The following is a 15,032-nucleotide window of genomic DNA, read 5'->3' as shown; positions in this document are numbered from 1 at the left end:
AGCACAGTATTTTTTAAGAGATGCAAATTCAGCAGCTAAACTCCCAGAAACTGACAGGCATCTGAAAAGGAGTGTAGCATGTAAACTCACTGGAATGAGTAATTACATGAGGATGAAGACCGTTACTGATCCAAAATGTTTTACATGAAAAGATCAAATCTCAGTTTCTGAGATAAGATGGACAAAATGACCACGTGAGAGCAACAGTCTCCCATCTGTTCCACTTCACAGGCTCGACAACACCCAGCCACGACAAACTGTCACTTGCCTCACTGGCGAGATGTTTCCATGGCAACTCATGGCGTGCGGGATGCAGCGAGTGGGTGAGCAGAGACGTCACCAATGCACTCCCCACAGCTGGAGTGGGTAATGACTCGAAGAATGCTCATACCCCAAAGAATCAGGACAGGGGGAGGAGAAAGAGGGGAAAAAAAAATGCAGAAGGAAAAGAGGAAGTACAGAGACGACTGGAGGACCAGTGTGACAGGAACTGGCTGTGGGTGGAAAACCCAGCATCTCAATTCTCCATGCAATTACATTTTAATAATGCATATGGAGGGCATCATGAGGAGCGATCACAGGCACCCTCCTGATACATAATGCTGACTGCTGGGAGCCCACGCAAGACAGAAATAACCTCTTCAGTTCCTGGTCTGACTAACTACATGAAAGCAGAGAGAGAGCAGAGAATCCACAGATGAATTATTATAGAAAATAACTAACCAAGCAAAGGATTTTGACCCTCCTTTTCATCTCAAATTTTAGATTTCCTATGAAAAGTTATCTCCCCTGCTCGGACAGATTTATTTGGAGCCAAAGTAGAAGACAGTTCTGGGTTGTAAAAAATGTCTTTCTTAAATTACAGCAGGAATTCATATGCAATGAAGATAAACAAATCACAAACACTCACTTCTACCTGCACTCTGTGATATTTTTTTTTTACTGAGAAAGTACAAAATTTGAAATCTTTTAGAGTGCAGGATTCTTAACACTGAGGAAATCACACTAAATTTCAAGCTTAAACTGGTCCGGCACAAAATGAGGGCACGTTTGACATGCTGAATGGCAAATGTCCTAGAAAAATAACTTTTTTGTGACACGAGGGCCTTCAATTTTTCACCTAAATTGCATCTTGAAATTCTCCAAAGTAGATTCACATATGTACAGAGTGCACTGATTACGTGCTCTGAAGAGTTAAACAATAAAATGATGTAAAGCTTTTGGACAGAGCCTGGAAGCAAAGCAGTTTCTCCAAAGCTCATCAAAAGCATCTATTCAACATGTTTGTGTTTTAACCTGTCATAATCACTGCGGCATTATATAAGCCATATCATTTCCTCATTAACTTCAAAATAAACAACCCAGAAATTATTTTGGAGAGTGCAATTATGTGTTCCTATTTTGTTAATTTCGAGTCTTGAACTGTGCATGCACACTCACACTCAGCATGTTTTAGTTTGGAGTGCCTTCAGGTAAAGCCACGGTATCACTGTGTGAAATCTGCTGGAACCAAACCGAGCTGACAGAAATTCTGTTCATCTGAAGGTACAAAGTTAACATTCACATGCTAATCGTGGGGGTAGGATGTAAATTCCAAAGCGATATATGAGTTGATAAAAAGCCAGAGAGCAGCCCCAGACAGCAAAGGAGGGGGAAACTATTTCATGACTTGGCTGAGTGGGAATTCAGCTTCCAAAGGTCATTCAACGATCACAGATTCCATTAACTTCTGAATGGAAAGTTACAATTCACACCCTGTAAAGATCTGTGAGCACATCTGAATCACTAGAACTAAGATTTAATTATTCAGAAGGAAGAAAAAAAGAACAAAAATCTTTCCAGCTGACATCTAATGAACAAAACCTCTTCATTTTCAAAAATGACTGTGACTCGACAGTTAAACATGGCTTCACTGCAACCAGGCCTTAGGTCAAAATCTTAGTGTTAAAAGCTGCTTTCTGAGGGAATAATAACAGCAATGGAGTCCATTCTTGTGACAGCGTTTTCCCTGTGAATGTCTTCCAATCTAAATTTTATTTAAGATCATACGAATCTGTTGTTAGGCATCATGCATACAATGGATAGATTAAAAATATAAAAAGATCAACTTAATGTACCTAAAATCCTGAGTTGTGTGATGGTGCCGTGCAGACCGTAGAACATCCACAGAGGCCTGGAGTTATCAATGCACAGCTGCATCCCTGCACTGACGCCATTATGGCTCATCATAACCTCTCCCTCTGCGTTCACCACAAAGCCCAAGATATCGCCGTTGTGGAGTGGCACCGCCACCCGACACACAGCCCAGAATTCCTTGCGGTCAACCAGGGATTCTGGGTTAGACGGGAGATCGCTGGGTCTCAGGGTGGTGGGGTCACAGGATGTCACACCATAAGAAAGAGACCCAGGCCGTGTGACACCTGCTTTCACCTTCACAAATATGGGCTCTGAGCAGCGCATTGGCCGACTGGTGAACACCAGTGTCCTTTCATCACCACGGTGATCCAGGCGAGCCACCGTGTGCTTATCGAGCACAGTTACATGGATGCCGTGCACCGAGTTAAAGTGCAGATCGCTGTCCAAATGGCTGGGCAAAAGCGAGCACTGCTGTGAGTTCTGTGAGTTTTGGGGCACATGGCAGGAGGAGGAGGAGCTCAAAGGCTGCAGGTGCTCCTCATCCTCATCATCTTCTTCCAGATGCATCTCTTGCTGCTGCAGGCTCAGGTCGCACAGGCTGACGGAGAGGCGAGGGTCATCACTGTTTCGCTGAATGGCAGCCCGGTGGGCGGAAGCAAGAGAACGAGGACGCAGGCAGTCCAGTGGGACCATCTCGCTGTCTGTGGGAAAAAAAAAAAGAAAAACACACACGGACACAGCAGTGTTATGTAATCAGTTAGTCTGTGGTGTTTTAAAGAGAACATCTCAATCTGAATTAACGAACACACCCTTTATATGTTCTCCAATAATTTTTATTTAAATAACATCATAACTTGAAGCACTGTGGCTAATACAGCTGCAAAAAAATTAATCAATTTACAGTCTTTGCAAGTGGGAAATAGAGTGAGGAGGACTAAATTAAATTAATGTGCCCACTTGGTATTCTGCATACTTCCTTGTACAACACTATTTCGTTTTATATCCTCGGTCTGTACACTGTTCATTCATCACACCTGCCACTCTAAACAAATGGTGGCTTCTGGCTTCTCTGTTTTATAACATATTCATTCTAATGCTCTCTCTGTACTAAGGCTTCAAAAATATGAACAAATATTTCAATGTTTACATGTTCCAAAACATACCAGGGAGGGAATGCTTTAGCTGCAGGCCAGTGGCTACATCACAGTAAGACATAACAGCTTTATGTAACGTTGAAGGAATAAGAGGTCCTGTGTTTGAGGTCCTGTCTCGCTGCCTCTAGCTCAGGGTCATGTGGTGAAGAGCTAGATTTCCTTATTTATTTCTTATCCCTGTTTTCACGTTTACAGGCATGGTAAAAAGAAAGTCCGCTCTCTTTCAGGGTTTTGTGTATCGCGACATAATCAAAATAATCTGGTCTTTAAAATTAGGCAACTACAACCTTTGATGAACAACAAGACACATCACTATGTCCTTTTTTTTATTCAATAGAGCTTAAATCAAAATGCAGAAGGGGTGAAAAACTAGGTACGGCGTTACTGCTTCCATAAGATTTAGGAGAGTAAATAGTAGCTAGTTAAATGCACTTGATTAACTGATCATCAGAAACTGTGACCACCTCTATAAAAGCAGACGTTTTGGCAGTTTGCTGGTCTAGAGCATTCAGGTATGTGTAAACACAATGCCAAGGAAGCATTTATCTTAGAGGACATTATCTTAGAGAATCAATTATTGCTGCCCATCAATCTGGTAAGGGTTATAAAGCCATTTCCAAACATTCTGAAGTCCATTATTCTACAAAGAGAAAGTTTATTCACAAGTGGAAAACATTCAAGACGGTTGCATATCTTCCCAGCAGTGGCTATCCCAGCAAAGTCCCCCCAAAGTCAGATTGTGCAATGCTCAGAGAAATTGCAACAAAGCCATGAGCAACATCTCAGACTCTATGGGCCTCAGTTAAAAGTTAAAGTTCATGAAAGTGCAATTGAAAAAAAAACTGAACAAGTATGGCTTATTCAGAAGGGTTTCCAGGAGAAAGCCTATTCTCTTTAAAAATAACATGGCAGCTCAGCTTACATTTGCAAAGTTGCATCTGAACAAACCACAAGACCTCTGGAATAATGTCCTTTGCACAGATGAGACCAAGGTGGACGTGTCTGGCCATAATGCAGAGTGCCACATTTGGATAAAACCAAACACAGCATATCAGCACAAACACCTCATACCAGCTGTCAAACACAGTGGTGAAGTGGTGATGATTCTGGCTACATTTTCCTGCCACAGGACCTAGGCATCTTGCAGTTGTTAAGTCAACTATGAAGTCCTCTGTATACCTAAGTATGAGAGGCCATCTGTCTAACAGCTAAAGCTTGGCTGAAATTGGGTCACAACAAGCAGCACAGCAGCAAATCTACAACAGAATGGCTGAAAAAGAAAAAAAAAAAACAAATCAAAGTGCTGTAATGACCTAGCCAAAGTCCAGAGCTCAACCTGATTGAAATAAGAGAGCTGTACATAAATACCTGCAAACCTCAATGAAGTGAAGCGATGCTGTAAAGAAGACTGAGCCAAAATTCCTCCACAACAATGTGAGAGACAGATAAAATCACACAGAAAACAATTACTAAAGGTGGTTCTACAAGCTACTGAATCACGGGGTGTATTTAATGTTTCACACAGTGATTCTGTATTTTGGCTTAGTTTTTGTTAAATGAATAATAAAACAGTGGAATCTGTTGTGTGCTTTTTTTTTTTTTTTTTTTTTTTACACCTGAGGCTAGAGTTAAATCATTTTAGAAACTGCTAAAGACAGCCACAACCAGAGTTACCACAACTACAGTCCTATAAAGCATTAAATCAAAAGATTGTATTTTTAAAAACTTAATGAAGCCAGTATATATATAGTCTGTCAGGCAGTAAAACTGTATGTATAGTATACATCCAAATAGCTGCCACAAGCTCTAAGTGTTTACAAAACAAACTGACGCCAGCACCATTGACTTTATATACCTCTGCTCACTGTCGACATCATCAGCTATGTGTCTGGATGGTAAAAATTTTTTTTTTTTCCCAATCACTGAAAGGTAAAAGCACTCTGGAAACTGCATTACATTTCTCTCCATGCTGTCTAGCCCATCTCAAACAGGCCTTGTCGTGCTAATACTGATCATACTCTGCATTTAATCATTAATTGATATTAATCTCTGGCTCTCTTCCACAGCATGTCTTTCTCTCCCCTCAGCCCAACCGGTCGCGGCAGATGACTGCCCCTCCCTGAGCCTGGTTCTGCTGGAGGTTTCTTCCTGTTAAAAGGGAGTTTTTCCTTTCCACTGTCGCCAAGTGCTTGCTCATAAGGGGTTGTTTTGACTGTTGGGTTTTCTCTGTATTATTGTAGGGTCTTTACCCACAATACAAAGCGCCTTGAGGCGACAGTTTGTTGTGATTTGGCGCTATATAAATAAAATTGAATTGAATTGAATTGTAAAATGGAAGCCACGTGGGAGCATGATTATAAAGAAGAAAACACACCGTGAGCGTATTTTCCATGCACACAGTCACTGCAAATAGATCATCTGCATCGAGGTACGCTTGGGGACATGTTGCCATATTTAAGTTGGCCATCTAAAACAAGCTAAAATTAGCCTGATTGGATGTCTGAGGAGAGCAAGCAGGAGGGAAGCTGAGAGATGAGTGACATGATGGCTCACAGCCTCGACCTGCTTTGGGCTTTCCCTTTGAGAAGTGGATGAAGAAGGAGAGCACAGCAGGGGACAACCTGATGAAAAATAGGGTGGACACTTGAATGAAAGGGCATACCACAAAATCTTTTCTTTATCACACAATGATGGCACATGTCCAGGCCAGCCACTGATAAACTGCTTGAACTTAATTACTTACTCAGTCAAGAGTGTGCACAACCAGGCACGAGGCTCTTATTATTAGCCGCCTTATCATCTTCAAGGCAAAGTTAGCCGACTTACAAGAGATAATTCCTGTTCTTGTTATTACAGTTCACAGTTTTGGTTTCTGAGAGTGGTGCAGCACTCAAGCCAGGCTGCGAGTTGAATAATAACATTTAAAGAAATTCAAAAGCTATACAAACGATGAAACAAGACAAAACAAAGAAAGACAAAGACGTGAGGCAAATAAATATATATCACCTCTAAGTGGGTTCAGACTGGAAAGAATTTAACCCATGAAACTTTTGACAAAAAAGTTACACAATTAAAATAGTAAAACTCAAAACACCTAACACACTATATTTATCTTCTGTGTCAGATAAAATGTGTTTATGTGTGTTTATTGTATTATTGTAGGGTCTTTACCTTACAATATAAAGCACCTTGAGGCGACTTTTGCTGTGATTTGGTGCTATATAAAAAGAACTGAATTGAACTTAATGGTTAAAATTACCACAGGACAAATTTCTGTAGTTGCTGAGGGTTACAAGGAATGAGTGTGAGCAAAATGAAGACAGAGATTTGATTACAAGCATTATATACACATACAGAGACACCACATGTTTTAGAATTCACAGTAAAAGTAATGAGTGATGGGTTGAAATCCTTAGCAACAAATAATGGATAAATGGATGAAATACATTCACTGCCCACGTCATTCGGTACACTATATAACTGCACATCAGCCATTCACATTGCAGTAAGCCAATGCATTTAGGCATGTAAACATGGTCAAGACGACCTGCTCAAGGTCAAACCAAGCATCAGACTGGGGACGAAAGGTGATTTAATTTACTGTGAATGAAAGCTGGACAGAGTATTTCAGAAACTGCTAATCTATTGGGGTTTTCCCACACAACTCTCCAGGGTTTACAGAGAATGTTCTAAAAAAGAAAAAAAAATTTCCAGTGAGCTCAGTTTTCTTGGAGAAAATGCCTTTTTGATGCCAGAGGTCAGAGGAGAATGGCCAGAATGCTTTGAGCTGCTAGGAAGACAGGAAGGAAGGTTATGAAAATGTTGCATGGTGATGAATCTCAATTTCTGCTCTGACATTTGGTAGGGTCAGAATTTGGCATGAATGACATGAAAGCTTTTCCTTCCTTGCTGGCAGAGTCATGTGTGGGTGATATTTTCTAGGAACACTTTGGGCCCCTTGGTACCAAATGGGCATTGTTTCAATGCCACAGCCTACCTGAGTATTGTTGCTGACCACTACATCCCTTTATGGCCACAGTGTAAAACTCAAACCATCTCAAACTGGTTTCTTGAACATGACAATGAATTCACTGGAATCAAAAGGCCTCCACAGTCACCAGATCTCAATCCAATAGAGCAATTTTGAGATGGGGCAGAATGGCAGATCTGCGTCATCGATGCGAGCTGAGAAATTTGCAGCATTTGTGTGATGCTATGATGTCAACATGGGCCAAAATCTCTGAAAAATATTTCCAGCACCGTGCCACTAAGAATTAAGACAGTTCTGAAGGCAAAAAGGGTCCAATCCAGTCCTAGCAAGTGGCACCTAATAAAGTGATAAGTAATAGATGTTAAAAGTGATAGCTAAAAATAACAGATACATATTGAAACAGTTCTAACGAAGCAAAGTCATAAAGCAATGATGACTATTAACATGCACTTCTTTCTGTAGCTGGGTGTAAACCTGCTTGTTGATGAAGAACCAACTCTCCATTCCAATCTGCTCTCATTAAAATGTCTCTCTCACACACACAGACACACACAGTCTTCTGAATTATGTGAGAAAATTAAGTATGGTACCAATAGAAAATTCATTGCAGCTTAGAGTAACACAATTTTTGAGTTTAAACAGCTGGCAGTGCTCCAGTGGTTTCTTTAATAGTATGTCCTTAACATAATGGTAATTATGTTCTACTTCGAAGTTCATGTCCTTGCTTAAAGCAAGACAGTCTGAATCCTGTTATTTTTTTCTTAGTCTGGGACTAAAACAATACTGACGTGATTAAGTGCATGGCTGCAATTGCCTCAGTAGCATTAAGTGGTCTTTTAACAGCTCCGGTTACTCTGTCCCAGGAGAAAAAAAAATATTTAAAAAGAGGAACACATACCAGACTGATACTTCAGGGTCAATGGCTGACCGCTTTGGCTCTGGCTCTGGCTCTTTATATTATCATTGTAGCTGTGGGAAAACATCAGTAATCAGAGTAGTTCAACTCTTGCTGCACATTTTGGAGAAATTTCTTGGCATCAAGAAAGTAAGAACACACACATGCCAAAACATACACCTGCAGAACAAAAAAGTAGTCTACAGAGAGATAAAGATCCCTCTGCCTCTTGTGTTATTGCGCATTCAAACAAGTTCCAACATGCAGAGACAGAACGTCTGAAAAAAACAGTTTCTGGAAAGCACATTTTATGTACAACAATGCATGCGTTGCAACTGAAATTGAAACCCTGTTTTACTGTAAATACAAGCCAGTTTAAAACACACACTCACATGTGCAGACACATGCACGCATGCGCGCGCACACACACACACACACACGCACATTCACACACACAGCATGCTCCACTTCAGCTGCATCTCATGTAACTCACATGTAGTGTACATATTACAATACAAATGTTTTTATGTATGAAATGCCTTTTTTAGTCATGGATAGCTCTCAGTTATACAGTGGCATGGCACTAAATAAATGAGGGAGATTTATTCTTCTTCCTTGGGCTGGTAGAACAGGATTAAGAGGCATTTGGGTTTTTTTATGAAGCTGAAATCTCTATACAAGGTCAGCTGCACTGATTGTGTGCCTGTGCATATGTGTGTGTGTGTGTATGTGTGTGTGATTGGGGATTTGTCCTAAGTATGCATGCATTGCAGAGCTATCCAGGGCTCTGACTGCAATGACTGAGTGAAGTCATCCGTCATGAGAGAGGTGCTTGGCGAGGGTTATGTGTCTGTCCCTAAAAGGAAAGGGATGGGCTTCCGCTCATCAAAGTAAGGACAAAAAAAAAAACAAAACCAAAAAACAGATTGAACTCTGGAGGAAGGTATAGGAGTATGAAGCAAGAGGGCCTAAAAGAATTCTACGACAGTGATACATGGTAGAACAAGATGTTATGTACAGTATGTTATGTATGTTAAGACACCAAGTTAAGCAACTGGTTTTGGGGTTTATGACTAGAGAAAAGTAAAGGGCACATTTTGAAGATCCTGCTGAGCACTTCAAGGGCACAGTTTCTTCTAGGCCAGCAAAAGCCTCTTCTGGAACTGACGACTTATCTTAGGTAACTCCAGAATGATCAAGCGTCCATTGCTTGATGAGGTGTCTCAATCTGAAACACATTTCTCCAATTATTGATTCGTCTCATTGTTTTGGTGAAAGTAATATCGAGAGAACCTCTGTGTGCACACTAATACACAGAGAGCACACGCTCACGTCTTCACTGGGTCATCTGAAAGTGATTAGCCTCCTCTCCGAAGGCTTCCCCCGGTACAGTCCAGCTCCCCGGATCCAAACCTGACAGGCTCCATTACGATTTCTATTTTGATTTCCTGAAAATCTGTTCAATTCCATCTGCACCGATTAAATCCCAGCTGAAGCACAATGGCCTGGCCAACGGCATTTATTTTGGTTCAACAAATCAAATAAATTCCAAGCCCTGAGATCACCAGAAACAGAGCTCTCATAAATAAATGGACTCTAATCCCAATGTGTACACTCTGGCAGATGTTAGGTCAAAGGACAGCCCTTTAGTTTATATCAGGCCTTTTATTTCACTGTAGCTGACTGTCTGGCAGATTTAATTTACTTTAGTTATAATCCAAGTAAAAACACTCAAAAGTGGCTTAGAAAATATAGTGCTATAGTGAGCTGTACACTTGTGGCCTCTTCTCCCACCTCATCTACCTGCAGGAGGGGATGTGTGATTAAATTACACATAAACAAAAATCTGAACATGCAGTTCCTGTGTGTATGTGCAGCATTAGCAAAACTCTATTTACAGATGATTGGCCACATTTATGCAATCACTTCACAGCGTCTTTAAAAGAGTGGAAATATAAAAGACAAAATTGTCATGAGAAACGGGGAGTGCTAATGGACCATAATGTTGCATAACATTCTCATGGGCCGCGTGTCTTGGGGACGGTGAAACCAGCTTGCATCTCTGTTTTGACTCCCGAATGCAGCTATACAAGCTGAAGGGCTCTTCAAGCCTCCTCAGCACGCACCCAATCACTTCAGTATAATTATACCAAATACTCTGCAAGTACTTTCTGTGGTGGCTTTAGATTTTTTTTTAGTCAGCATGCTAAACTATACTAATAAACAGTAGAGACAATTCCTCCTTTGAATATGAAAATCTCTTACTGATATTTTGCCAGTCATTTCTCCAGTCTTTTCTCTTACTGATTAAAGCCAATATACTATAGATGCTCCTATTTACATAGCATCCAATGCATACAGTCATGTGAAAGAGAACATTTTCATACAACGAATAAGTATACCGTATTTTCCGGAGTATAAGTCGCACTTTTTTTCATAGTTTGGCTGGGGGTGCGACCTATACTCCGGAGCGACGTATATGTGACATTTATAACACATGAACCAAAATACTCCAGCCACTTGACATCTCCGTGAGCTGCAGCTTTAAGGCAGTCTTGCGTAACCTGTGGGCGCAGTGGATGATGGATGGAGAGCACAGCTTAACGGCAACTGGGAGAATGCGCCACCCAACTTTCCTGGAAGTCATTGGATGGATCAAGAAAACATGGGCTTCAGTGACAAACCATCCTGTTGGGATTCAGAAAGGCTGGAATAATTGGAACTGCAGCTGACGACGAGTCTGACTAACGCGACACAGAAGAGGAAGCGGCGCTTCGTCTACGGAGTGTACAGAATTGTTTAGAAGTGACACCGAGGATGAAGAATTCAATGGATTGATGGTTTGGTTAACTTGTTAGTATGTTCTTTATGCTATGGTTATCTGAATAACTTAATGTTACGTTAACATACTGTAGCGATTCTCTTAGTTAGAGAGCGTGTTGATGTTGTGGGATTTCGGACTGTTCGGGAGGTTCGTGAAGGCAGCATGGAGAGAGAGAAAAAGACCGAGAGCTTGCCTGTGTGTGTGTTGCTGTTCCGCTGTTGTAGTTATGGTTGGCGTGGCTGTGGCCTACAGCAGCTGTTTTTCTGTTAATAAAGACGACCTTTGTTGTGAATATCGCCGACTTTGGAAGTGTGTTTACAACGTTACAATACCGAACACGTGTTCGTTGTGCGTCATGTAGCTGAATGTGCTACGTTAGCATAACGTAGGTGTAACCGTGTTCGTCCTGTTCTTTAATCCATTATTATTTTAAATTGCCGTTCAAGATGGAATTTCTGCTCTGGGTCTCGGATTCTATAGATTTGCTGCTGTGCTTGGAATCATTGTCCTGTTGTGTGACCCAGTTTTTCCCAAGCGTTAGTTTTTGGACAGATGGCCTCACATTTGACTCTAAAATACTTTGGTAAACAGAGGAGTTCTTGGTCAACACAATAACTGCGAGGTGTCCAGCTCCTGTGGCTGCAAAACGAGCCCAAATCATCTGATATGCTGTTTTTGGTTTTTGCCAAAGGTGGCACTGTACATTATGGCCAAACATCTCCACATTGGTCTCATCTGTCCAAAGGACATTATTCCAGAAGGCTTGTGAAAAATTTAGATCAACTTTGCAGATTATGGATAGATTTATCACTCGCCTCAGACGTTACAGAGAACTAGCAGTCTCGGCATCAAATTGGTCATGACATAAAAGGAAGGACAATGTACCTACTTAGGAATGGACAAGGTTACCTCAGATGCTGCACAATCTCCTCTACCCTTACATTTTTATACCCAAAAAGGTATTAACATGGGCCTAAATGTCCGCTTGACCTGAACATAAGTTTCAGGCTTCAGTAATTTCCATAAGAGGAGAACTTGGGACAAGGTCCACAATCTTGCAAAATCATAATGTGACTGCAATCACGTTTAAAAGTCCAGTCCCTTGAAAAAAGGATCACTTTTCATGTGATTTGTTCGGGTTGTCATCATACAGATGGCAAGTGCTAAAGAAAAGAACGACAAGCTGAAGTGTGATTCATGATTTTAGTCAAATTCTGCCAAAAGAACTCACCTCAAGGAACTTACTGATGTTTATAATATGGAGACATTTAGCATTTCTTTTTGCCTTTCTCTCTCACTGTCTGCCGTTCGCCTTTGGCTCCAAACTGACTTTTGACAGATGACTTTGCATATTGTTATTACCATGCTGAATTTCAAGTTTATTGTTTTTGGAGGATTTGGCTGTAAGCAGCAGACCAGAAACCAAATGTATTAGTACAACATCCATTTGCAGTACTTCAGGGTAATAAGAACCCTCAGGCCTATCGCGTGTCTTCATCAATCAAAATTAACAAAGAGTTTAGTTCTGCTCCCTTATGAAGCCCCATAGAAACAGGTAGGAGCGCATCTATGCAGTGTAATAAACTCAAGATGAATGAAGATACATTATAAAAATGCATTTAAAGTTTTACTTGTATACTATTACCGCAGTCACTTTGTGCAGCCTTTGATTATACCAAATCTTTTTTTTTTTTTATCAGCACTGCTGACCCAACCCTTCTTTCAGACTGCACTTATCTGATCTGTCGCTATATTTAAACTATATTAATCCACAAATCAAACCTTGTGAAAGGCCACATAATCTGTGATGACAAGAGAAACAATAGGTGAGATCTGTAGCAAGTGAACATGAGCATGTGGCACACGGAGCAAACACAGACAAAAATAGACACAAAGAAAGGAAAGTACAGCACAATCGGGTTTCGTCAAACCAACATGTTTGTGCAGCACCGAGCTTTTCATCATTTCATCATTCACTTTTATTTGAGTAACATGACAGTAACATAATGACAAGAGTACATAATGGCTATTGACACAATAATGAAATCCTGCAAATATCTAGAGATGAATTTGAAATAAGTCTTTACTCATGCTTACTCTGCAGCCCTTGGAGGCAAATTTGATGCACTGATTTATCGTCTAAAGAATCAGGGCTGTAGTTCCACAGTCAGCTGGTCAATTATTTGGTCGATAGTCTTTCATATAACCAAATTCTCACTGATCAGGCAAACACTAGTGTTGCTTCAATAAGGAGAAGTGAGCTACATCGACAGCCTTCCAGGGCTGATCCACAGAAAACATGGGGGGTGTTTTCAAAACACCCCCCATGTTTTCACAACATTGCCAAACATAACAGAGACAGCTACGTTTAGCCTCTTTAATGTTTACATTTAGTGAATGTTTGTTTGCTCTAAACTAACTGACACACTGTCAGTGAATTTGCTGGTGTAGTTACATTTTAACTTTATTGCTGAGACCTCTGTTACACAGACTAAGAGACCAATTGGTGACCCCATTGCAACCACTGGTTGCTAGAGAAAAATGTGTATTCCCTGACTGGTTGACGAGTTGTTGTTGCTGGTTGCTGGCTGTCACTAGGTGAATTCAGTCACAAAGAGGGTGCTGAACCGAAAACCTCCATGTGATTGCTTTTGTCACTACTAAGTTGCTGTGGTTGCCCGCGGTTTGCATGAAAGGCACTGCAAACATTTGCAGCCCAAAGTAAAAGTTGTTCCTTTTGAAGTGTTTGTTGTGGTAGAATGGCAGAACTTCTACTTTGAAGGTGAATATTTTTCATTTCTTTGAGCGGCAGGTAAGTTGGCATCTTCCACACAAACCACGGGCAACTACGGTAATCTGCTAGCAACCCAAATCACGGTGAAATTGAAAACAATTTCAGCTAGTGACTACCAGCAACCTCCAGCAACCACTTGCCAGTGGGTCGGGGAGTACACTTTTCCCCCTTTTTTTCCACGTTCCAGTCTCTAGTCCTGTGTGACTGAGACCTTAGAAGCCAACATGGAATCATTTAAAAGCTGTAGGTTAACTTGTCTGAGTTAGGCTGCTCTGACAACTTTTGTGTTTAATGCTTTGTGTTAAGTGTGAATGTTGGACTTGGCATATTTCACTATGTATGGTTCTATCCAGCCACAGCTTCACCAGCTCCAGCATCTGCCAACAGCAGCAGCAGCTGCATCCAGACAAGCTGGATGTTAAATCTCTTCCGTCAGTAAAGAGGAAAAATATGATGATCAGAATTGTGGAGTTTATTGCTTAGGATGTGATTAATATTAATATTCAATATTTCTTGAGCAGGGAAAAACTATATGATTGCAGGACGGTGCATGCTGACCAGGTCTGAATCATTTTAGTATAAAACTAGAAGCACTCAGAGAGCGCAAACCTCCGCCAAGGCCATAGGGTCAGTGACACTGTAATACGTGTATCTAAATACTGTGAAATAATCTTTCATCTTTCCTTGACAACAATAACCCCTTATGCCGCAAAAGTGAAGAATCCTTAAAAAAATTCCTCGGTCCAGATCGTGATCCGGATCACTGCCAAAATTTAATCACTTCTTCCTCTTGTTATTTCCAACCACTCCACAAAATTTCATCCAAATCCATTCATAACTTTTGGAGTAATCCTGCTGACAAACAAACAAACAAACAAACAGACAGACAGACAGACAGACAGACAAATCAACGCGACTGAAAACATAACCTCCTTGGTGGAGGTAATAACTAGGTTAAAGTCATTTAACATGCTGCGAATACAACCTATTTGTGTTCATTATGATTATTAATATAAGCTCTTTTTGGAAATAACCAGTTTGTTAACATCGGTTTAAAGAATTGTGGTGTGGAATTTCTCATTTTATAGACTGAAACAATTAAGAATTAAATTAATTAAAAGATGAATCATAATGAAAATACCCATCAGTGTGAGTCAAGCAGGTGCAGCAGCCATATGGTGAATGAAGATGCACAATTTTTGTTAGATTTGCAGTCCACACTAATCTGGACTGGCAGT

The 15,032-nt window shown here is 40.7% G+C and overlaps 1 protein-coding gene across 1 annotated transcript in view; it reads right to left on the bottom strand.

Moving 5' to 3' along the window:
* LOC115792822 (E3 ubiquitin-protein ligase NEURL1-like) overlaps window positions 1-15,032 on the bottom strand; it is a 35,471-nt gene that overhangs the window by 7,571 nt on the left and 12,868 nt on the right. Inside the window, exon 4 of the mRNA XM_030747372.1 lies at window positions 2,118-2,837. Coding sequence (XP_030603232.1) covers window positions 2,118-2,837 — 720 coding nt within the window. The remainder of the gene's footprint in view (window positions 1-2,117; window positions 2,838-15,032) is intronic.

This window comes from Archocentrus centrarchus, chromosome 15 (assembly GCF_007364275.1).
Source record: "Archocentrus centrarchus isolate MPI-CPG fArcCen1 chromosome 15, fArcCen1, whole genome shotgun sequence".
Lineage (NCBI taxonomy): Eukaryota > Metazoa > Chordata > Actinopteri > Cichliformes > Cichlidae > Archocentrus > Archocentrus centrarchus.
This window is presented reverse-complemented; position numbering and strand designations above follow the sequence as displayed.